Below are 24,413 nucleotides of genomic sequence, written 5' to 3'. Positions count from 1 at the left end.
CCTAATTTCTAAGTGCACTTTGTCAGGGCCTCGCAAGCTGCCACTGGTCCCGGGATTGAAGACAAAAATGTCAGCCTGTGGTCATTGGCTTGTGGTGATGGGTTAGTTGTTTGGTTTTTGTTGTTGTTGTTGTTTTCTTTATTTGTTTGTTTTTATTACATTGCCAAGAAGTGGATTTTTAAGAAAAAACACTACAAAGGTTTCAAAAACCCTATTTATTCTCTATCATCAAAAATAGCAACAGGGGGACTTATACAACTTTTCTGTGAGTACCCACCAGTCTATTTTTTTTTCTTAAAAAAAATAGAAGTTAGTTAAAGAAAAATGATTTGGTTTCTTAAAAAATAATGTAAGGAAACACTTAATCAGATAGCCCAAGGAGTCATCAGAAATATGTGGAGCAAGAAAGCTTCGTAGTTGGCCCTCTCCGGCCTTGGCACGTCTTGTTACTAAACTAGAAAGAGAATGTACAGTACCAGTTTGTTCCCCAACCTGCGTGGATCAAATTGTTTTTGTTTTTGTTTTGTTTTGGAACCCATTATTGCTAAACCAGAGTGTTGACAGGAGAGCCGAGGAGTCTGCTCATAGAGGGTAGAACTGGGAGGCTGCCTCCGACGACTGGATCTCCACCTGAGCCATCTTGAACTGGGCACAGCGCAGCCATTTGCGCAGAGCGGCCAGGCTGGCGCTGCTCTGTGCTGAGCCCGGCAGCGTCCTTAGGCTGTGCTGGTTCACATTGTTCTGAATGGCCTGGAGGCGAAGCTGGAGTCCAGCGGATAAGTGCTGTGAAGAAAGGGCCAGGCTTTAGTGTCAGTCTCCTGCCACATCACATCGTCCCGCCCCCATCTCCATCACATCCATAGGCAATGTCCAGCCAGCCTGGGTGGGCAAAAGTCCATCAGCTGGACTGACAAGGCACACATGGGCCTTATCTGACCTGGACCAGGCCAGTGTTCCATGTGGGTGACATTTGTGATGGCGGCCTAAGATTCAAATCCATCCAGATCATGATCAAGGTTTCCATCTGGCTATTTATCCTGGGTGTGGAATCATGGGGAAGTGCCTGGCTCCAGAGCCAAAAGACTTGAGTTCAATACTGTTTTTTGGTGGACAATTCTGGGAAGAAACTTTGGTGACATGTTGGAGTATTTTTAAGGATTAGATTTACATTAGTCTATATTAGCAGTAGACTATACACAAAACATGAATGTGTATAAGGTGCTGTTTGTTTCATAGTTACAATCTTTCTGTTCTCTGCTCATGTGCCTGGAAAGAAGTGAGACTTACTTTTCTGACTGTTCCCAGATTTTCAGTGAGGTCCACAGGCCTCTTCACACTCTGCAGGGTCCAATTGCCCAGTTTACCAAGAGAGACGAGGGTGGGCAATTTGGGACGGCCTTCTGGTAGCGTGAAGTGCTCAGTTTACACTCAATAATAATGTGGGTAGCCTGGAGGTTGCTCTTGTGCTGCCTGACCCCCAAACATTGGGTATATAGGTATATGGGCTCAATCAACACCATATCACTAGGTGATAAGAACCAACTGGTCTGGTTGCAGCTCCAGGAGTGGCCCCCAGCCCCCTGATCACTGCTTGAGTGCAGGACATCCCCCCCCCCAAAAAAAAAAAGAAAAAAACAAGGCCTGGGACTGAGATGAGATGAGGTGCCAGATTGCTCTGATAGTTCCATTAGTCACACCAAGTAGCATCAACACTGTGAATTCAGACTCAAAACCTGAGACAACTCTTGAGAGGTGTTTTTTTCTTGGTGTCTGGGTACCTTGAAGTCACCATCCCATATTCCCTTCCACCAAACTCTTCCCAGTTCTGAAAAGATATACATCGAGAAGACTATCTTCTCCCCAGCTCCACTGCCATTTATTGCTCCCACCTCCAAAGTCTATAGGATTTTCCTCTGGGAGGAGATGGGGGCAAAAGACCCTGCCAAACCCCACCCCCTTTCCAAACCCTTCCTCCTTCTGGGGTGAGGCCATCTAAGCTCCTCCTTTGGGGGGGTAGGGGCCTGCCCAAGCCCCTCCTCCTTCTGGGGTGGGCCCATACAAGCCCCTCCTTTCTGGAGGTGGGTCCCCCCAACCAGGATCCTCTCCTTCTGGGGGTAGGTCCTACTCAAGTCCCTCCCCTTCTAGGGGTAGGGCCCCTGTTCAAACTTCTCTTTTCTGGGCTATGGGTCCACAAGTGGAGAGGGAAGAGCAGAGCCTGGCTCAAGGCTGCCACTTAGGGGCCCCTTTGTTATAGAATCTGAGTGACCCATAGACCACTGTGCCTCAGAAGGGAGGTGGCTTTTGGTCCCTGACTATAGCCCCACCTCCAATTACTCTTCACCCTCAGCTGTGAGCAGGACTTAACTCCACCTAAGTAAGGGGCCTTACCTAGCCCACAGTTCTCCTGCATGGTATCCTCAAGACCAGCGGGCAGGCCACCCATCAGCCCCACACAGCATTGGGAGACCAAGCCAGGAGTAAAAAACTTCTGGGCAGTCCTGGGAGCTTACCTGGATATTAGACTGAATCATCGGCAACCACATAGGTATCAGCTGTGTGGAGAAACACAGAAGCCATGTTATTACACCCTCAGTGTCCCCACCACCACCACCAAGGTCTCCAAAGGGCAAACACGGGGTCCCAAACCCCTCCAGCCCTGGACTAGGCTGTGGTCCCGGACACCATCTCTCCCTGAGCAGCAAAGTGTCATTCTGAGACCACATCCCACCGAGCTGGTGGCTTTGGGAGGTTGATAAGCTCCCCATGAGGGCCCGCAGTGCGCACTTTAGAGATGACTGATTGTCTCTTGAAAGCTCCTAAGCTCGGGAAATTAAAAGGCTATTTATTTAATTAAATCCTTGCTTTCTCAAAATAGAATTTCCTCCCCAGGATCCCAAGTACTGAGTGTCCGACAATAAGCAATCAGGGGAGTTGCAAGTTACAAGTCACCGGAAGTGGCTGAAGCTCTAGGAAGAGCCCTCATCTACCTAGGGACAAGAAAGAGCAGGGGAAAGAAGAGCCAGTGGGGGCGAAGGACTCAGACATGGATGCACATGAAGGCCCCTGTTCCAGCAGGGCTTTAGGGCACAAAGGGGGAGAGGATGACCTGCAAGCAGATACCAGATGTCCCTCCCCTGAGGTGGTGTTCTCTGCCCCATGTCCATCCTTCCCAGGAAAAGTAAACATGGGGCGGGGCTCAAAAATGTAAAAGATGGGGAGAAAATAATGATTTCTGATTTCCCTGCTACTGATGGGACATGAGTAGGGTGAGGGTGGAGTTGTGGGACCCTAGGAGGTCCATGGCTGGCTTCTCTGGTTTGACTGTAATGGAACCCGCAGACCTCAGCCTACGGGTAGTGTGAAAGCAAGACCTGTGAATGCACCAGCTGTGCCTGAGCATGGGCTTTCTGGAACCAGGGCCACTGGAGATGAAACCAGTAAGATGAGCAATGTCTTTCTGTAGAAGGGCAGCCCTAGTAGAGGAGGCAGAGAGTGTGCAGAGAGGGGGTGTGAGGTGCTCATTGATATTAATCAGTGGGAGTCTTAGGAGAAAAGGTTGGAATGCAGTGGGGCATCTTCTACCATGCATGGGGACCAGGATCTCTTTCCAAAGTCATCACCAGGCAGATGAGAGAAACCCTTTCCCCAGGAGCAGGCTGGGCTCCCACCAAGCCCCTGAGCCAATGTCCTTACAGACTCAGGGAGGCAGGAAGTAGGGAATAGAGGCACAGCCCGGTGATGGGGAGGACAAGGGTACCTCCTGCTTGAAAGAGACACAGGACAGGAGAGGAAAAGGCCAGAGGACAGCCATGGGATGTGACAGCAACCAGGATGCAGAACAGGCCTCTCTCCCCACGACTCAGGTCTCATTTAGTTCCTTCAAATGTTCCAGGCCTAAAACTCAGTGGGACAACACATGGCATCACCCCCACTCTGCCCTCCTGTGGGACTGCACTGTGGACAACTTGCTCATCTGACTTCTGTGGCCATTTATTCCTAGATATAGCATTTCTCCTGTATCCTGTGACTGTGTCAGTGCCAGGCAAGGCTCTGCCTTCTTGAGCCCTTTCTGTAAAGGTCTAGCTAGACTCTGGGAAGCAGGGGCAAGATACAGAGTCTAACTGTGACCTCCGCCACAAGAAACCCTGAGGATCTTGAGAGTCACAATCCCAGACTTTTGTGAACATGTGCCTATTAAAGAGAGAAGCAGGTGAGGCTAGAGTGATAGCACAGCAGGTAGGGTATTTGCCTAACATGCAGCTAACCCAGATTCTATCCCCAGCATTCCATATGGTGCCCCAAGCCTGCCAAGAGTAGCTTTTGAGAAGAGATATGTGTGACCCAAAAACATAGGGGGGGGGCAGGCAGCACATATGCCTCTTGATAGTTGGGAAATGCCCAACTATACTCATTATTAAGAATTTACTTAAGGGGGGGCTGGAGAGATAGCATGGAGGTAAGGCATTTGCCTTTCATGCAGAAGGTCATTGGTTCGAATCCTGGCATCCCATATGGTCCCCCAAGCCTGCCAGGAGTGATTTCTGAGCATGGAGCCAGGAGTAAGCCCTGAGCGCTGCCTAGTGTGACCCAAAAACCAAAAAAAAAAAAAAAAAAAAAAAGAATTTACTTAAGGGAAGGCCAGAGAGACAGCACAGCATTTAAGGCACTGCCCTTACCTACAGGTTGACCTGGGGTTCAATTCTTAATACTACATATGGTCTCCAGAGCCCCCAAAAGAGTAATCTTTGAGCACATTGCTGGGTAACGTCCCAACACTCCCCCCCACACCAACCCCCAATCAAATACGAAAGGACAAGGGAAGGTTGGGGCCAGTAACCTGAGTATATTGTCTCTGGGTCTAAAACAGTCCAGGGAAGAATGAGGCTAGTCTCTGCAGGGTTTGGGGGATATTTCCCCAAAGATGCTACATGTCAGTGTATGATTCTAAGCTATTTCTGCCAGAGACCTTCAGGTTTGAGACATACAAAACATATGGCCAAAGGCTTTAGGTTAAATTTTCTTGTTATCAAGAGCCTTATGTAATCCAGCAATTCTATTGAAGGAGGCTAATTTGATTTATAGAATAATTTTCATTCTGGTTCCCTTTTGCTAGTGAATCCTACAAGGCTGTCAGTAAGAGTTAGATATAATTTATTTGGGGTTCTGTACTATTATCATAAAGTGAGTTGGATTGTTTTTTCCTTCTCTATGAACAAAATCCAGAAAAGTAAAGGTCATTGTAAAAAAAAAAAGTTGTTTTTTTTACCACAATAAAAGGAAAACATTTCTTCTTTTCTTGGTTTATGCTATAGAATAAAGTGGAGATATCTTGCCTGGTGGGATGACATTCATTTCATGTATGCTTGTTTCTGGTCCCAAATTAAAAATAGTTGTGAAAATTTCTCTCTTAGTAATGATGCAGCAATGAAGACCAGATTTATGATCCTGCCTGGAACCATTAGTATTTTAGTGGAGTAGCTGAAATGAGGGTTTTGGACAATGAGAATCAGTGTGGGTGAACAGTGATGGCAGGAGGAGAGGAAATAAAGTCAGAGAAAGTGCAGGCTGTAACATGGGAAAAAGGATGGGGCAGAGACAGTCAGTTTCCTTGAGCCCAGGGAGTATTGGTGTGGAGGCCCTGATCTGGATCTGTAAGACAAAGTACTCGAGAGTATGGAGCTGGAGAGTGTGGGAGGAAGAGGAAAGAAAAAGCAAAGAAGGGTGGAGAAAAGAAGAAAAAAGAATAAGGAAGAGGAAGAGAAGGGGGAGGAGGTGGAAGAGAAGGAAGAAAAGGAGGAGAAATAAGAGGGGAAGAAGAGGGAGAAGAGAGAGAAAAAGGGAGGGAGAAGAGAATGGGAGGGAGGGAGGGAGGGAGGGAGGGAGGAAGGGGAAAAAGAGAGATGTCTGCTATGTATGACTTCCTTAAATCTTCAATTGAATATTTAAATCTTCAATTGAATGTACCTAAATGAGAAAAGAACTCAAGGCTGAAGGAAGAAAGCAGTCAAGAAGCTGTCGTGGTACATGGAATACTATGCAGTTGTTAGGAAAAAATGAAGTCATGAAATGTGCTCATCATACATAGATGGAGAGTATTATGCTGAGTGAAATGAGTCAGAACAAGTGGAACAGACATAGAATGATCACACTCTTTTGTATGATATAAGAAAAAAAAAGACTGTATGTTAATAATATCTAGAGAATATATCGGGGCCGGAGAGGTGGCGCTAGAGGTAAGGTGTCTGCCTTGCAAGCACCAGCGTAGGACGGACCGTGGTTTGATCCCCCGGCGTCCCATATGGTCCCCCCAAGCCAGGAGCTATTTCTGAGCACATAGCCAGGAGTAAACCCTGAGCATCAAATAGGTGTGGCCCCAAAACAAAACAAAAAAAATAATATCTAGAGAATATAGAGATAAGGGCCAGGAGGGTCAGTCCATGGTAGAAAGCTTGCCACAAATAGTGGAGTATTGAAGTTAGAATAGAGAAGGGTCTACTATAACAATAAGAGTTGGAACTGATCACTCTGAACAATAACTGGGTGTTGAATGGAGATAAGGTATAAGATAATGTTAATGAAGGCACTCCTTCATCAACAATAATGTGTACTACAGTATCTAAAAGGAAAAAAGGAAGTGAGAGAGAGAGAGAGAGACAGAGAGAATGAGAGAAAATGTCTGCTTCAGAGGAAGGCAGGGGGGATGGTGGGATAGAAACTGGGGATATTGATGGTGGGAAATGTTCATGGGTTAAGGGTGGTGTACATTGCAAGACTGAAACTCAATCATGAACAACTTTGTAATCAGTGTTTAAATTAAAAAAAAAAAAAGAATCCAAGAAAGACAGAATAATCATGTTGTTTAAATAAAGAAAAATAAGAACCCAAGAAGGACAGAGAACATTCCTGGCCTGCATTTTCACTAGACTGGGGAAAAAGTATGTAATTTATGACTACATTGATGCTCAGAAGGACATTATCCAAGAGTGAAGACATCCTAGTCCTGGATGAAATGCTGCTCTAATCCTACCTATATAGCAGTTTAAAAATAAGCCTCAAAGGGATAAAAACTACTTCTATAAAGGTAATTTAACTATGTCATGAAGCAGAGCCCATGAAAATTTATAGGAATACAAAAATATCCAGCAACCAAGGAAGTCAAATTCGAAATGACAAGAATCCAATAAAAATTGTAAGTCAAGAAAAAAATTACAAAGCATACAATAAAATAAAAAATTTAACCCATAAGGGCTAGAGGGATAGACAGTGGGTAGGGCATTTGTCGTGCATAGGCCCAACTTAGGTTTAATCACTGGCTCTCTATGTAGTCCCCTGAGCCTGGCTAAGAGTAATTCCTTAAACAAAGAGTAAGAAGTAATCATTTCTGGGTATGGCCCAAATGCAACCTCTCTTCTTGCTGACCTCCCCACAAGAAACCCATAATGAGAAGTATAGATGGTCAAGAGGCACATGATAAAATGCTCACATCACTAATAATTAGGGAGATGCAAATCAAAACAGCAATGAGATATTATCTCATGTCACAGAGACTGGCACACATCACAAAGAACAAGAACAACCACTGCTTGAGTGGATGTGGGAAGAGATTCTCATTCACTGATGGTGGAAATGTAGACTGGTCCAGTTTTGTTGGTAAACAAAGTGGATATTCCTTTAAAAACTGAAAATTGACCTCCCATATGATCCAGCAATACCACTACTTCAGATATACCCTAAGACCGCAAAAACACAATACAATAATGCTCTCTGCATTCCTATGTTCATTGCAACACTATTTACAATAGCCAGAATCTGGAAACAACCCAGATGCCCAACAACAGATGAGTGGCTAAAGAAACTGTGGTACATCCATACAATAGAATAATACTATGTAGCTATTAGGATAAATTAAGTCATGAAATCTGCCTATACATGCTGAGTAAAATAAGTCAGAGGAAGAGAAATAAACATAAAATAGTCTCAGTCATCTGTGGAATTTAAGAAAAATCAAATAAAATATAGTAATAATCTTCAGAGAAAATAGAGATGAGGGCCAGAGGACCAGCCCATGATATGAAACTTACCACAAAGAGTGGTAAAGTGCAGTTAGAGAAATAATTACATTAACAACTACCATGAAAATGATAGAGAGAGAAATATAATGCCTGTTTGAAGACACACAGAGGCTGGAGGGAGGAAAAAAATGGGAAACATTGGTGGTGAGAAAGTTGCACAGGTGAAGGGAGGTATGCATTTTATGGCTGAAACCCAACTATGAACATGTTTGTATCCATGGTGCTTAAACAAAGAAATTATTTTTTAAAAGGATAAAACCATACTTCAAAAAAAATTTAGCAGTGGAAAAATCCCAGTAATGATACAATTAATAGAATAGTATCAAGGACATTAGATGATAATACAACTCTATTAAATGTGGTAGTAGAGAAAAATACTGAATATTTGAACAGAGGCATAAAAAAGGATATTTAAAAAAACAACGGTTGATACTTCATATATAATGAGAACTTTCAATTCACAGGATCAAAAAGCTCAATAAACCCTAGCATAAGAGAGAACAAAATATCACCTCCACAGAATATCAACTGTTTCTCAATAATGGTGAAAAGAAACTTAAAAAACAGGAGTTGGAAAAGGGCATGTTACACACAGGCCTGGGAGATAAACTAGTTGCCTTGCACGCAGCCAACCTGGGTTCCATCTCTGGCATCCCCTGACCCTGCCTGGAGTGATTGCTGAGTGCAGAGTCAAGAATAATCCCTGAACACCAATGGATGTGGCCCCAAAACAGGAGAAAAATTAGAATGACACAGATTTTTTGTGTTTGTGTCATATCCCTCAGTGCTTATGGTGTATTACTGATTTGGAACCTGGAAGTCGATCCTGGCAGTACTTGAGGGATCCTAGAGGAAAAGAGACTTAATTCAGACCTCCCAGATGTGAATCTAGTGGTTGGCCTATTGAGCTCTCCCATATTTTATGTCAAAACAACGGAAGTAGGGGGTCCAGAGAGATAGCATGGAGGTAAGGCGTTTGCCTTTCATGCAGAAGGTCATTGGTTCGAATCCCGGCATCCCATATGGTCCCCGAGTCTGCCAGGAGTGATTTCTGAGCATAGAGCCAGGAGTAACCTCTGAGCATTGCCGGGTATGACCCAAAGACCAAAAACAAACAAACAAACAAACAAAAACAACAGAAGTAAAAACAGTATAGAAGCAACATCTTTCAAGTACTGAAAAACACTGACCCCCTAAATCAATAACCTGGGGAAAATAGCTTTCGAAGTTGAAGGGCAAACAAAATGCTTGCAGACCTACAAAAGTTGAAGGAGTTAACTCAGTATATCTGGCACAAGAAATAATAAAGGAAATAATTTAAGCAGGATGATGGAGCTTTAGAAAGTGAATAACATAATGAATGAAAAATTAATGAAAGCTATGAATAAATAAATGAAAAATACTGAGTGAAAGAAATATGAGAATGACAATAATAGCAAATGTAAATATTCAAATAAATTTTAAACATTTGAGATTTTAACATAATCAAATAAAGGGATATGTTTATATTTGAATGTTTTTTTTTTTGTTTTTTTTTGTTTTGTTTTTTGGGCCACACCTGGTTGTGCTCAGGGGTTACTCCTGGCTGTCTGCTCAGAAATAGCTCCTGGCAGGCACGGGGGACCATATGGGACACCGGGATTCGAACCAACCACCTTTGGTCCTGGATCAGCTGCTTGCAAGGCAAACGCCACTGTGCTATCTCTCCAGGCCCTATATTTGAATGTTTTAAATAGTAAGTATTATACATTTTTTAAATCTCCCTAAGAGATTTTGACTATTGAAAGCAAAAATATTTACTATGTGTTGTTTTGTGTTTACCACACAGATAGATGAAATGTAAACCAATGCTAGCAAAAAGCCAGGAGGTAGAGAATAAATATATACTATTGTATATTCTTACACTATATAAGAATTGGAATCATATTACTGGAAGGTAGGGTTTGAACTGTAGACCACAAACTAAACTAAGCATTTAATCAACAATTAAGAGCTAATCATAAAACAATTAAGAGCTAACAGTATTCTTTTCAGATAATTGAAAAATGTGCTTCTCAATAACCCCATGGGTCAAAGAGAAAGTCAAAGTAAGTCAAAGGAGAAACAAAGAAATACACAAAACTCTGGGAATGAGAACATCTCAAAATCCAGGACAATGTAGATGAAAAAAAAAACAACATACTTAGGAGTATGTCAGAAAAAAATTCAGATCATTCCACACAAGTGATTGAAACAGAAGTTTCTCAGGTTAATGAACTAAGCTTCCATTTTAAGAGCTAGACAAAGAAGAGAAAAATATATTCAAAAGTTATTTATTAAAATTACAAATAAGGGGCCGAAATGATTGCATAGTGGTAAGGCAGCATTTGTCTTGTACATGGCCAACCTGATTTCCATCTCCAGCATTCCAATGGTCCCCCACTCCTGCCAAGAGTGGCTCCCAAACAAACAAACAAACAAACAAACTAATTAATTAATACAAAGAAGGCAGGAAAAAAGGCCAAAGAACAATGGGAAGAGAAAAGAAACATGGTAATGTTGTTAATTTAAAGCAAACAATTAAAGAAAATGTTGAAATTAGTTTCAACTCCAATTAAGCCTTTCCACTCTGCAGAAACCCTTGTTCTCTTTTGAATACTTTCCTCTCTTTTATACACTCTCTCTTTACATCTTTCTAAGTAAGTTGCTTTTGATAAAAATGTAAAAATAAATAACAGCCTTCTGATTAAGAGAAAGAATACTTGACTGATTTTATATATGGTGCCTACAAAAATTCAGTTTAGGAGATCTGATGAGTTTACCGTCCTCCAACCTGCCAGCCAATTGCCAGGATAAAGCTGTCTCAACCTACCACCATATTTCTGGGTAGACTTGAGACACAGTGGAATGAAACCTTTGTGGTTATAAGAATAGTCTTTCCCAAATAGCCACTGAGACACATGGGTTATTACTTCAAACAACTTTGATCAAGGCTTTTCAGGCTTTTGAGAGCATTTTAGATTCTCTAACTACCCAGAAGAATGAGAAACAAGGGAATCACAAATTATTTTTCTTTTTCCACAGACATATCATTCTATCAGAAAAACTAATCAGTCAGAAACTTACCTTTCTAGGTATATGGCATGTCACACTAACTTTATGGAATATTTGTTCTTTGTGGCATAGGTCATTTTTATCTAATTATATATGCCTACACCCTTCCCCTTCTTATTTTATTGTTCAGTGTCCAAAGGCCAACCAACAGATCACTGTGTTTAAGTGTTTAGTATCACACTGAAAAAGTATAATTTTCATATGTGGGATATAGAAAAACCAAACAAATTAATAAACTAAATAGCAAAAAATATATACTTTTAAATGATAAACCCAGTTACTAATTGCCAGATAAAAAGGACAGGAAAGAGATGTGAGTAAATCTGTTAGAAGGGGCCAATTTAGGTAAGAGAGATAGTGCAGCAGCCAAGATGCTTGCCTTGCACACAGATGACCCCATGTGTTCCCCTGAGCTGTGCCAGGAATGAACCCTAAGTGCAGAGCCAGGAGTAATCCCTGAGCACTGCCAAATGTGACCCCAAAACAAAAGTTATAAAATTAAAAGCTAAGCTAGAAATAAATGCTAAACATATACACTTAAATATTAAAGTACAAATAAGTTCAAAGTAAAAGGACTCTCAAAATACCATACTAACGTTAGTCTAAAGAATTTCAGGATGCTTTTTATTAAACTGAACTTAGCTTTTAGAAAACAAATGATACCAAGGGTGAAGAAGACCATTTAATAATATTAATTCATTAAGAAAATATGATAATCTTCGGGTGAGAGAAATAGTACAGCAAGTAAGGAGTTTGCCTTGCACACTGCTGAGGCAGGTTTGATTTCTGGTATCCCATATGGTCCCTCTGAGTACTTCCAGGAGTTAGTCCTGTAGACAGAGACTGAAGTAACTCCTGAGCACCACCAGATAGTGTCCAAAACAAAACAAACAACAAAAAGATGATCTGATAATCCCAAATATCTATGTGCCTCATAACAGAGAATCATAACCTGGCAAGCAAAAATTGCTAAATATAAAAAGATAAGTCTACAATTACAGAGCTATTTTAATATTCTTTTCTCACTAGTTGATAAGGTAAATATCCACAATGAGGATGGTTATGCAAGATTTAAGCATTATCACTGTGCTTAAACCCATGAACAAAGGAAATGATACTCAAAAACAAGAAAAAACATTCTGGAGCAAGAGTGATAGCATAGTGGTAAGGTGTTTGCCTTGCATGCAGCTGACCCAGGATAGACCTAGGTTCGATTCCTGACCTCCCATATGGTCCCTTGAACCTGTCAGGAGCAATTTCTGAGTGCACAGCCATGAGCAACTCCTGAGCACTGCTGTGTGGGCCCCCCCCCAAAAAAAAAAGGAGAGAAAAGACATCCTTTTCTAATGTACACAGAGACTTTCCCAGTATTCTAGACAGAATTCTAGGCAAAAAAAAAAAAAGGCTTAATAAACTGAAAATGAGTGAGAATTTTTTCCTTTGGCACCAGTGTAATTAAGTTAAAAATCCATTAACAGAATAGTGCTAAATACTTCTCCAATCACTAGAAACTAAAATTATATGGTTCTAAATAACTTAATGGTCAAAATAAAAGCAAAAGGAAAGTTAAAAGATTTCTGAACTTTGAATGAAAATGATTATGACACTGAGGTGCAGCTAGCATTGTTCTGAGAGGACAAGTTATAGCACTCATCATCTAAACCAGATAATAAAATTCTCAAAAATCAGTGAGTTTTATGTTAGGAAAATAAAGAGTGAATTAGTACTAGAGCAATTATAAGAAAATATATTAAAGAGCAATTTTTAAATTGGAAAAAATGATAGAGAAATGAGTGAAAAATAGTGCAAAGATGGTGTGATGGTTAGTCAATGAATAAACTAAAAAGAATAAACTGTATTTTTGTTAATCAAATAAAAAGGAGCAACTCACAACTTCTTAATATTGGTGATTAAAGAGGTGATAGAAAGAGATTCAACAGATATTGAATATGATCAAAAATATTGTGAATATTGTGTTTTCACAAGTAATAATTGTACTTTCTTATGAAATGTATCTCAGAATGTATCTCAGAATATACCTATCATACAAAATTAATTCAAAACAAAAAGAAAATATGGGGTAAAGTAAGAGATATAGAGATAGAGGGAGAGAGAAAGTATAGTGGGTAAGTTACTTGCCTTGCATTCAGCTGCCTTGGGTTCAATCCCTGGCATCTCATATAATCCCCCGAACCTGACCACAACTGATCATTGCCAGGTAAGATCCCAAAACAAACAAAAACATGCAAACAAAAATCTTTTCATAGTTTTAAATTAAACAAAGATTATTTAATACAATGTGAAAAGCATGGTCCATAAAAAATATTTTAGTATAAATTTTATTAAAATAAGAACTTTTGTTTTTCACCAGATACTGTTTTAAACATTAAAAAAGGTGAGTGCTAGGGCAATGGTACAACAGGTAGGGTTCTTGCCTTGCTTTGCACACAGCTGACTCAGATTCAATCCCTGGCATCCCTATAAAGTTTTCTAAACTCTGTCAGGAGTGATCCCTGAAATCTGAGCCAGGAGTAAGCTCTGATAACTGCTGAGTATAGGGCTCCCCTCAAAATTCTGGTGGTGGAAATGTTTAGAAAAGTTTATCATTTCTTTAAAAGATACATACATATTGTGTAACCACACTGTTCTAGGTAGTTTTCTAAAAATACAAAAAGCATATATCCACACAAAGATTTGTATATAGGTATTCATGACAGATATACTAGCTTTAACCTGAAAACAGTCCAAATCCTCATTCATCAATGAATGAATAGACAAAATGTGATATAACTATGTAATGGAATATTTTCAAAATAAAAAGAAGATACTCTATTGACAGTCTACACTGAAAATATCAATATAATTATTCTGTATAGCAGAAAACAGAAAAAGATGCGTACTTTATGGACTAGAAAATACAAACCCACCTGCAGTGAAAGAAAGATGAGAATATGAGGGGAAAAGGATAGTGATGCCTAGAGATTATGTAGGCAGATTATAAAATATTATAAGGAAACTCGAAGGAGGGTGAGGGATACATTTATTATCTTGAGTGTGCCTTATATTTCACAACCTGAAATGTGTTTCACATTTCACAGTATAAATATGCTGGCAATCTCTTCACCATCATATTCTATCAAGGGTCTTCAAACTACGGCCTGCAGGCCACATATTGTATTTGTTCTCGTTTTGTTTCTTCAATTCAAAATAAGATATATGCAGTGTGCATAGGAATTTGTTCATAGTTTTTTTTTTTTTTTTTTTTTTTTTTTTTTTTTTTTTTTTTTGGTTTTTGGGCCACACCCGGTAACGCTCAGGGGTTACTCCTGGCTATGCGCTCAGAAGTCGCTCCTGGCTTGGGGGACCATATGGGACGCCGGGGGATCGAACCGCGGTCCGTCTCCTTAGGCTAGCGCAGGTAAGGCAGGCACCTTACCTCCAGCGCCACCGCCCGGCCCCTGTTCATAGTTTTTATTTTCACTATAGTCCAGTCCTTCAATGGTCTGAGGGACAGTGAACTGGCTCCCTGTTTAAAAAGTTTGAGGACTATGTAATACATGTAAATATGTACCAAACTGTACAGCTGAATTCTATAGCAATTAATCATGTAACTTGTTACCAAATTATACATTATAATTCAGTAATTATATGTTGCTGAGTCATATATAAGCCATTCCTCAAAAAGTGGGAGGACATAGCATCAATATGATCAAATAAGAGTTGGTCATATAGTTGATCATATAGTATTAACTTATGATCACTACAAACCAACTGCCTTGTAGTGTTCTGGTTATAGTCAAGTTTTACTTGCAAATGAATTGCTTTTTTTTTTTCAGCAGTGTGTGAGCTAATTCGACAAGCATCTTTTGTCGAAGATTAGAGTCCAAAAGTGAAATAGCAATTGTAAGTTTTCCTGGGGATATACTTTGGTGATGGAGGTCAGAATAATAGAGCAGAGGAGGAAAAGGCAAAGCGGAAATATGTACAAAGGAAGGAGAATCTCCATATAAAGTGGAAGGACAGGAAAAGAAGGAAAACAGAAGGGAAAGAAACTGAGTGGAAAACCAAGACCTCCTTTACTCTTTTCTTTTTTCATTACATTAGTATGTTTCTGATATCCTTAGATAATGAAAATGAGTAAATTACTTTTATATGGTATCCAATAAATAATAGAATAACAGAAATCAATCATCTTAGAAAATATACCAGCTACACCAACTCAAAAAATTAAATACTATTCCTCTTGGTCTTCTAGTATCTTCTGCAAGATGAGACATCCAAACTTCTATTGGGTTATTTTTAGATCTATGTATGCCAGTTATATATATATATATTTTTTGGGTCACACCCAGCAGCGCTCAGGAGTTACTCCTGGCTCAGAAATCACTCCTGGCAGGCTTGGGGAACCATATGGAATGCTGGGATTCTAAACACCGTTTTCAGCTTGCAAGGCAAATGCTCTACCTCCATGCTATCTCTCCGGCACCCCAGTTATATTTTTATTGCTTTTGTTACATTCAATCATGGCCCAATATATTTAACCTCGCTAGTCAGTAGCAGTATGGTAAGACCAAAATGAACACAAAACACTTTGGTGAATTATGATTATTATATAAGCCTGAACTTTTGACTTCAATTCTGATTCTCAAAGTCAAACCTATTTTGTTTTCTCCTTCAGGAAGTATATTCCAGGGCACAAAATATAATACAGCAGGTAAAATACTTTATGTGCATATGTGGCTGAGCCAGGTTCAATCCCTGGCACCCCATATGGTCCCCAAGAGTGATCCCTGAGTGAAGAGCAAGGAGCAAGTCCTAAGCACCACAGCTTTGGCCCCAAAACAAATAAGTAAAACAGAAAAGAAAGTACATACAAATAAATCCATCTTTGTTTTTAGCATTAAGAAATGTTCTATAAAAATCATAAGGTTTTCCTACCTTGACAAAAATAGTTGAATTGCATTCTTGCAATGCCTCCATTAAGCTAATCACATGGAGACAAACCATTTCTACCATCTGCAATGATAAACAGGAAAATCAGTTCCATTCCTAGGAATATAGAAGCTAATCTTGACCCACCAAAGACCCAGGCTTAGCAGGCCTTCCTGCCTCCGGCTCCAGGGATCACCAGAAGTCGACTTTGCACTTTTTCACTTCAACTTGAAAAAGAATTTGAAATCCTCCAGAGATTTTCTAATACTGTGTCTTCTTCATCTAAGTCAGGGCTGATTGCCAGTAGAATCTGGGGACTGAGCTCACTAATCTGCACTATCCAATGATTCATACCAGCAGATTAATACTTTCTGCTTCCTTCCTAGTTGGCTACAGAACTCTCGGGCTAAGAGATCCTTTCCACCTTCTTGATCTCTTCTCTGCTGAGTCTTCATGTGGAACAGAGCTGTGGTACTGTGTTCTGTGAAACAAAACAGTCATCCATGCTCACAACTGTGGAAAGGTACAAGAGAGGCTATTCCTTCAGGAGAAATTCCTAAAATGTTGGCTTTTAAATACCTTGGAGTATTTTTTAAAGCCCACTTAAATAGCTTAACAAAAATTTCCATACCAAATTCATTCAAATGTACTTCTAACATTTAATGTCAAGAGGGATTTGGAGAGGACATATTACTGGCATCATAAAATTAACTTTGAGAGGAAAGCTCTGAGTCTCCAATACAGACCCCCAATTGTACCATCAGATACCAACACAGAATTCTTCAATCTCAGACTACAATTACGCCCTGGTCAGTGAGAAATGAACTTTAAAATGTTCATATACATAAATGTCTTTTAAAGTCAACTAAAATATCCCTCTTTGTACAGAATTGTCTTATCACATCTGACTTGCACTAAGGAAAACATGCATAAGCCCTATCTAATTAGAACTGGGAGAAAAGAGTCCTTAGACTTGTGATCAATCAAAACTCATTTCTGGAAAGCCTCTGTCAATGGTGTGGCGCTGGTTTCTGGGCACAAACCATTATGATGATGTTGTTCTTCCAGGGTGCCATGCACAGACAAGAAATCAACTTGTGGGGGCCAGAGTCATAGTACAGTGAGTAAGACACTTGCCTCGCATGTAGCCAACCCAGGTTCTATCCTTGGCATCCCAAGTGGTCTCCTAAGCTACTCAGGAGTAATTCCTTAGTGCGGAGCTAAGAGTAACCCCTGAGAATTGCCAGATGTGGCCCCCAAACTGCTGGTTCCTCAAAAAAAAATAAAAACCAGCCACTCTGGGAACTATTGCATGAGACTACAACTGGATCTGAGGACTGGGGCTTTGGTCCTCATAAAACTGCTCAACTGAAGTTCCTTTAGGCTTTGGGTTCTGTGTGGAAGGAACCTCTCCATGATTGTTTACTCCTCAGCATCACAATAAAAGGGTCCAGTTTGGCAAAGATTTCTCTAAATCACCATAAAATCCAAAAATCATCCCTTAACTCTGACAATCCTGATAGGTAGAAGCATCCTCCACATTTCCTTGGGGCTAAGCAGAGAAAACTCTGGTGTTGGACTGATCTCCCTTGGTACTGTCTTTCCCACTGACATTCTCACCCAAACAATACATGTGTAAAAGTCCACCACTCTCTTTAGGTACTATTACAGGGGAGCTCTCTAAGGTACCACCCCAGGCAAGGAGAAACTTCTTTTTGGGCTCACCACTTTGTTGTGGGCCATAAGTTGAAGGATGCTGGGTGTCACCCGACTCCAGAACTCGAGCGCCGTCAGAATGGCTGTGAAGCTGAATTCATTCTGACTTTGCACATTGGTTGCAACGGCACTTTGTTCGCAGTACACAGTCCAGAGTTGAGCAAAGATGAATGCATGGAAGAGGGAGCACATGTGCAGCACGGAGGTCTGGAAAAAAAAGAAAACAGGGAGCATGATCTTCCACATAGTAGTCTCCCCACGAGGCTTCAAAGCTCATCTTCAAGTGATGGGAAGTGCTGTCTCCTCCTTTGACTCACCTGTATACTCATGAGTCAGCACCTGGAAACATTGGCTACTTAGTGGAAAGCTGCTTAGTGAAGGTACCTTAAGTTTATAAAGCAAAGCTTTTTTTTTTACTTTATGTATGATATTTTATTTCCTTTTATTTGATTTGATTTGATTTTTTTGGTCACACCTGGCAGCACTCAGGACTTATTCCTGGCTCTGCACTCAGAAATCACTACTCCTGGCAGGCTCAGGGGACCATATAGGATAACAGGGATCAAACCCAGGTCAGTCGCATGGAAGGCAATCGTCCTACCCACTGTGTTATTGCTCCTGCACCAGAGCAAAAATGTTTATGAACTGATACTTATTCCCACTCCATTCCTAAACTCCACCTAGAAGGAGCAGAATTCTTTGACTATTTTAGGATGTTTGCTTTCTGAAACATGGAGATAAGAGGAGAGAGAGAGAGAGAGAGAGAGAAGAGAGAAGAGAAATGTTTGCAATAGAGGCAGAAAGTGGAAAGGGCAGGAAGCAAACTGGGGACATTGGTGGCAGAAAATATGTACTGGAGAAGGAATGGGTGTTGGACATAGTATGACTAAAACTCAATCATGAACACCCTTCTAAATGTATCACATGGTTATTCAATTAAACGTTTAGCGCTGGTTGTGAAATTGGTCCTAAAACATTGTATATCTAAAACCAACTATGAATGGTTTAAATTTAAAATTAATTTTTTAATTGGGGCCTGAGAGAACACAGTAGAGTGTTTTGCCTTGCATGCAGGATGGATGGTGGTTCAATTCCTGACATCCCATATGGTCCCCTGTGCCTACCAGGAGTGATTTCTGAGTGCAGAACAAGGAGTACCCCCTGAGCATCACGAGGTGTGACCCCCCCCCAAATTTTTTAATTAAAATTTAAAAAATTTAAACATTTATTTAAACAAACCAACAGCACCCTTGTCAAGGGTTACGGTTATGAGTTTAAATGGGTGATAACAGTGAACTCACTGCCCAGGTGCTGTAAACTAGATTATTGCTTCCCGCTAGCAGTGTGCACTGGCATCTGCAGTGTCTCAGCCAAGAGATACTTTGCAGAGATCACCTCCAGAATTCTCCAAGAATCCTCTCCAGCTCACAGTCAGGTGGAGCTCAAAAAGAGGAAGTGACTTTTTCAGGATCCAAAAAAAAAATAATAATAACATGTACCAGTATGAAGTAGTAAACTGAGATGGGATTGAAATCTTAGGAACTTTGCTTCTCTGGTCCTTCAGGGAATTTGGACTGGAATGCAGTAATACTGCAAGGCCAGCTGTCCTGGGCCAGATCCAGCTGTCCCCAAGTCCAATGTCCCTCCCAGCTTGCCGCTGAGCTTTGGAAGGGCTTGAACTTCATGGCTGAATAATACCAAATGTGTCCACTTTGCTTGCACAGACTTATAAAGGACAGTTGCCTGTGAGCTACTCCAGCCCCTTAAGCACAATTGCCAATGTTTCTCTGAGCAAATGATTCCTGTATAGGCTTTGGCGTTTCCCACCAGCCTCCGACTTCGACTCTCGAACTCCCTAAATCTCCAGTGATCCAAACTGGGAAGACATTAATGAGATAAGGTAGAACATCTGTTGTTTTTCTTCAGTTCCCGCCCCCCACCCTATTTTGTTGCAAATTCTCAGCATGGAATTTTTAAGATATTTTTCTTCTCTTATTTTCCTTCATGACTTTGAGCCAGAAGCACCTTGGAAGCTAACTCTGACTGCCCCCCATCATTTATCTTCATAAAAGCACACCAAAAAAACCATTTAGGGGGAAGAAGCGAGAGTCTGGGAATTTAAACAACTTGAAATCAGTCATTAGCACAAGTCATTGCTTTCCTACCATCCACAGGGGGGCAAGTGATAAGATGCATTTTCTTCTCAGAAGGAACATAATTGGCTGATAAGGAATTCCATTAGCAATTTCGATGCATATGGTCTTTCTTAATCTTGCAGGAATCACTTACCTTTGATTGCTCTGGAAATCCAATCAGGATGACAATAAGATGGTCTGCGATGTGGGAGCCTGCGTCCAGAGGGATGGGCAGGCAGGGTGAGGAGGCGTTTGGACAGACGGCGTTATGAGTAAGAGAGCCGAGGAGCAGCCACGAGAGCAGACGGATGTGGGAGACACACTCAATGAATTCTTTAGGTCTGAGAGGGAAGAAGACAGAGTCAACAATGAGGGGTTGCTGTTTCACTGGCACCCGGTATTCAAAGGGTGGCCTTTTGCAAGCAAGGACTTAAAAGAAAACAAGGGAATGGAGTGCCTAAGAAATTAGGTGTCAACACTCAATTTTCTCCAGTACTCCTAGAGCTCAGCCTCCTGAGCAGAAAGTAGTTCTTTGGGAGCACCGAATTAATTCTCATCCTTCTCTCCCTATCTAGTTTATCATTCTAACTGAATTTTCTTTTGCAATTTGCCTTTTCAGTCATTAGAACATTGTCCTGCATCTTCTCTCCAGGGGAGCAGAGAGAAAGTATATGGCCAAGGTCAATTATGATAAAAACACTCTGCCAATGCCAATCACGAAAAACCATACCACCAATGCCAATCACATGAACACACACCACCAATCATGAGAACACACCCTGCCAATGCCAATCATGAGAAAACACTACACCAATGCCAGTCATTCTGAACTCCCAATCTTCTCAGGAGGACAAGTTACCCTTGTGCTCAATACAGGAAGCAAGTTAGGGATGTGATGGGTATTGAATCCATTATCCTCAATAATGTTCTACTCCCATAAAACTTCCATACACTCATTACCCTCATTGCTGGAAGTATAACAGCTAGGAGTTAAAACTTCACAATTCAGTCAGTCAATTCAGGACCCCAGTCTTTTTTGTCACACACACACACACACACACACACACACACACACACACACACACACACACACACACACACACACACACACACCCTGGCCCAGAAAGTAACCAGATCTGATATTCATCTAACCTCTAAACTCAATACATTCCTAAGTATATTCTCTATTTTCAGGAAGTTGGGATGTAGTATTCCTATTTCTCAGACCATGTACAGCCTCAATACTCTGCTAACCCAAAAGATAGTCAATAATTTTCTCATACTCAAACAACTCTATATGGTAAAGGATATAACCTGAGATCTATCTACTATTAGTTACTATGGTAGAAATGGTTCAACAGGTGACTCCTCAAGTAGAGGGGAATCTGAAACTACACCATTAGCACCCAGAAAATGCAAAGAATGATGAGGAAAACTAAGGAACTAAACTGCAGTCACAGATATGAAAAGAAAACTAGGCAAATCTTCAAGACCATCAAAACTCTTGAGCCTGATTGATGAGGACCTAAAATACCACACTCAATACCCTCACAAGAGAAATTCAAGAAGCACTAGCCTGTAAACTAAATCAATCAATAGATGAGAATTCAACCAACTCAAAGAAGAGCTTTTTCAGAAGATGAGCAAATTCATACAAATGGAATTGATGGAACTAAAGAATGCACTGGGAAGCCACAGTAGTAGAATATCTCAAGAGGAAGATTGAATAGATGAACTTGAAGACAAATTACAAGCCAGCATTGGTAAGGAAAAAGGAGACAGAAGAATGAAAGTGTAAGTATCTTACCCTTGTTGCATGGCAGAAGGCGGATGATAGAGCCAAGGTAGGTAGCGAATCACAGCCTTGTTATCTCTGTGGTTGCCCCGTGAGATTTCCATGGCTGCAATTTGAGCCAGTCCAACTTTGAGGTGTCCACCAAAGGTGTCTTCATGCAGAGGCTGGGAGCATGTCTTCATGTGGTTCTACAAAATAAAATGGCATTTGGTTATTGTGGTGGAGCATGTCCACCAGGTCACGCTTCCAAATATGAGGTTGCTATTTTCAGTCTTTTTGTCACCACATTCTTAGCATACAACCACTCAAAGTTCTTCAATGGTTCCCCCATGGATCTTAGAAGAAGCACAAAAATCCTTTATTATGGCGGAAACACCCTATGAGTATGGATCTTGCTTTTGAACTTTATTTTCACTGTACTTGCTGCAATGGTCTTGTAAGTTCTCTCCCATTACCAGCTCATGTTGTTTTTGCTACCCTCTCTTCACCTATTTAACTGTTATTTATTATTCAAATTCTAGGTCAAAGGCCCCTTCCTGGTTAGGTCACTTAATCTGTCAGAGGCTCTAGGATCCATCTCTCTCTTATAGAAATTGTGAAAGTCACGAATCAGCCTTTAGTTTATCTGACATTTTCATTAAAACTGGCTTCTCTTGCCAATTCAATATGGCAGTCACTGTGCCTGTTTTCTTCATCATGCTCATCTCTAAATGCCAGCAGTAGTGCCAAGTACATTAGGTGCTTGATGCTTGATGCATAGTTGTTGAATTTAATTTTTTTTCTTGCTTGGTATGACTGAGTAGAAAGAGCACTCTCCTGGGAGTTGATAACCCAGATTCTAGATTTAGTGCTCTCCTAACTGGTATCATGGCCTTAAACAAGTCGCTTGCCACCCTGACCTTTTTGGTTAATTCCCTAATACATGAAATCAGAGGGCTGACCCAGAAGAAGGCTCAACTTCCTTAGCATCCTAGATCCTTCTTCCTATTTTTCTCTGTGCTCTGTATGTGCTGCTATAAACCAAGTTGAAACTGTTTAATTCACAATTGCTCCTATTCTTTATGTACCAGTCAGGACTGTAGGGACACCAAGATAAACCCCAAAGAACCAAGAATGACTCAACACCAGTAAATTCAGACACCAACCTGGGAAATAAGTGAATTTAGAGATTAAAGCAATCAATAGTTACACATGGATGCTACTGTTCACTTACACATTTGCAAATCAAATCCTACCCCAAGAAATGCTTGGATCATCTGTGTGGAGTCTGGGTACTGAGGTGGGTTATAAAGGAATCATAGGTTTATTGTTTGGGGCCAGCAGACTTCTGGGAGGGCTAGGTCCTATTTATCAAAGAGACATCATCTGGTGTCCAACTACAATTTCATTGTTCCTTGGGCCAATATTTAAATTCTCCTCTGCCCTCTGCCCAGAGCCTTCCTCAACCCTCACAAGCTATCAGTCTTTGGTGCTCCCTAGTCAGCTCATGGCAGAGGAGGTTGACTAGCATCAGCAATTCATTCTACCCTGCAAGACAATCAATAAACTCAACAACTTCACTGGGAATTTGCCCGTGTGCAAAATGAATGCTGTTCTACCGCCCTTTTATTACTGTCTTGAAAAAGATGGCCATGGGACAGATAAAAAGACATTTAAAAAGCTTATGTTAGCATCATGCATGACAGTTCATAAGAGTCTCTTTACCTACATTATTCCAGCTCCAGCCTAGAAATTAGCACCTTGTGGGGCACTACCGTATTTGTATTCGTCATGGAGGAAAAAAGGATGAGATGGTCCCATCTCCAAAGAGAACAGATTTGGAGATAGGAAATCTTAGGGCAACCCTGAACTCCATCGTTTGAAGCAGTGGAAAGAACCTTGAGCAAAATGCACACCCCACTTGGAAGGACCACCTTCACAGGGATAGTAAGTATGAGACCAGAATAAAAGGTGAGCAAGACCCTCTAGCACTACTGTCTGTTCCATTCCCACCTGGCAGCGGCAGAAACGAGTTTCTCAGACTTTTAAATTTAGGGCTCTGCTTCCACCCAATGCACAGCTGCCTCCCTCATCTGCTTGAGAATCTCTCCAATTGTGCCTTGACTGTGGTCCCTGGGAGGGGACCAGGCACCACTTACCTTGAGCTTGGTCAGCGTGTGCATGTCGGCCATGAAGTCCAGCACCTCGCTGATGTATTGCCGCACACACTCCATAGCTGCCGTCCCGCACTGAAACACAAGGACATCGCTGAGTGGGGCTGGGTGGGTACCCAGTTGTGACCCTGCCAGTGGGGGTTAGGATAGAGGGGCTCACTCTTATTTCCTGCATTCCTGAATCACTCCAAGGTGCTCAAGGGGGAAGTCAAAAAGTCTGTGACTTTTTGAGCTCTGTATAGATACCAATTGATAAAAGGATTTGTGGGGGCAGAGCAAGGCAGAGGGTACCCCCCCCAGAGAAGGCTCAAAAGGCTTATATTTTACTTTATTTTATTTGTTTCTTGCACCGCACCCAGCAGTGCTCAGGGATTACTCCTGGCTCCGTGTTCAGAAATTACTCCTGGCAGGCTCAGACAACCATATAAGATGCCAAAGATTGAACCCAGATCAGCCATGTGCAGGGCCAATGTTCAGTCCACTGTAAATAACTTCTTTAACTGAATCATCATGAAAT

At 41.2% G+C, this 24,413-nt stretch overlaps 1 protein-coding gene across 1 annotated transcript in view; it reads right to left on the bottom strand.

The window, feature by feature from the left end:
• Positions 1-200: 200 nt before the first annotated feature.
• The window catches only part of UNC79 (unc-79 homolog, NALCN channel complex subunit), a 307,457-nt gene continuing 283,244 nt past the window's right edge, over positions 201-24,413 (bottom strand). Inside the window, exons 46-52 of the mRNA XM_049769769.1 lie at positions 23,882-23,971; positions 21,756-21,931; positions 20,103-20,289; positions 17,823-18,020; positions 16,104-16,181; positions 2,511-2,552; positions 201-783 (exon numbers count right to left, since the gene is read on the bottom strand). Of these exons, the coding sequence (XP_049625726.1) occupies positions 583-783; positions 2,511-2,552; positions 16,104-16,181; positions 17,823-18,020; positions 20,103-20,289; positions 21,756-21,931; positions 23,882-23,971 (972 nt within the window). The 3' untranslated portion in view covers positions 201-582. The remainder of the gene's footprint in view (positions 784-2,510; positions 2,553-16,103; positions 16,182-17,822; positions 18,021-20,102; positions 20,290-21,755; positions 21,932-23,881; positions 23,972-24,413) is intronic.

Source organism: Suncus etruscus, chromosome 3 (assembly GCF_024139225.1).
Source record: "Suncus etruscus isolate mSunEtr1 chromosome 3, mSunEtr1.pri.cur, whole genome shotgun sequence".
Classification (NCBI taxonomy): domain Eukaryota; kingdom Metazoa; phylum Chordata; class Mammalia; order Eulipotyphla; family Soricidae; genus Suncus; species Suncus etruscus.
This window is presented reverse-complemented; position numbering and strand designations above follow the sequence as displayed.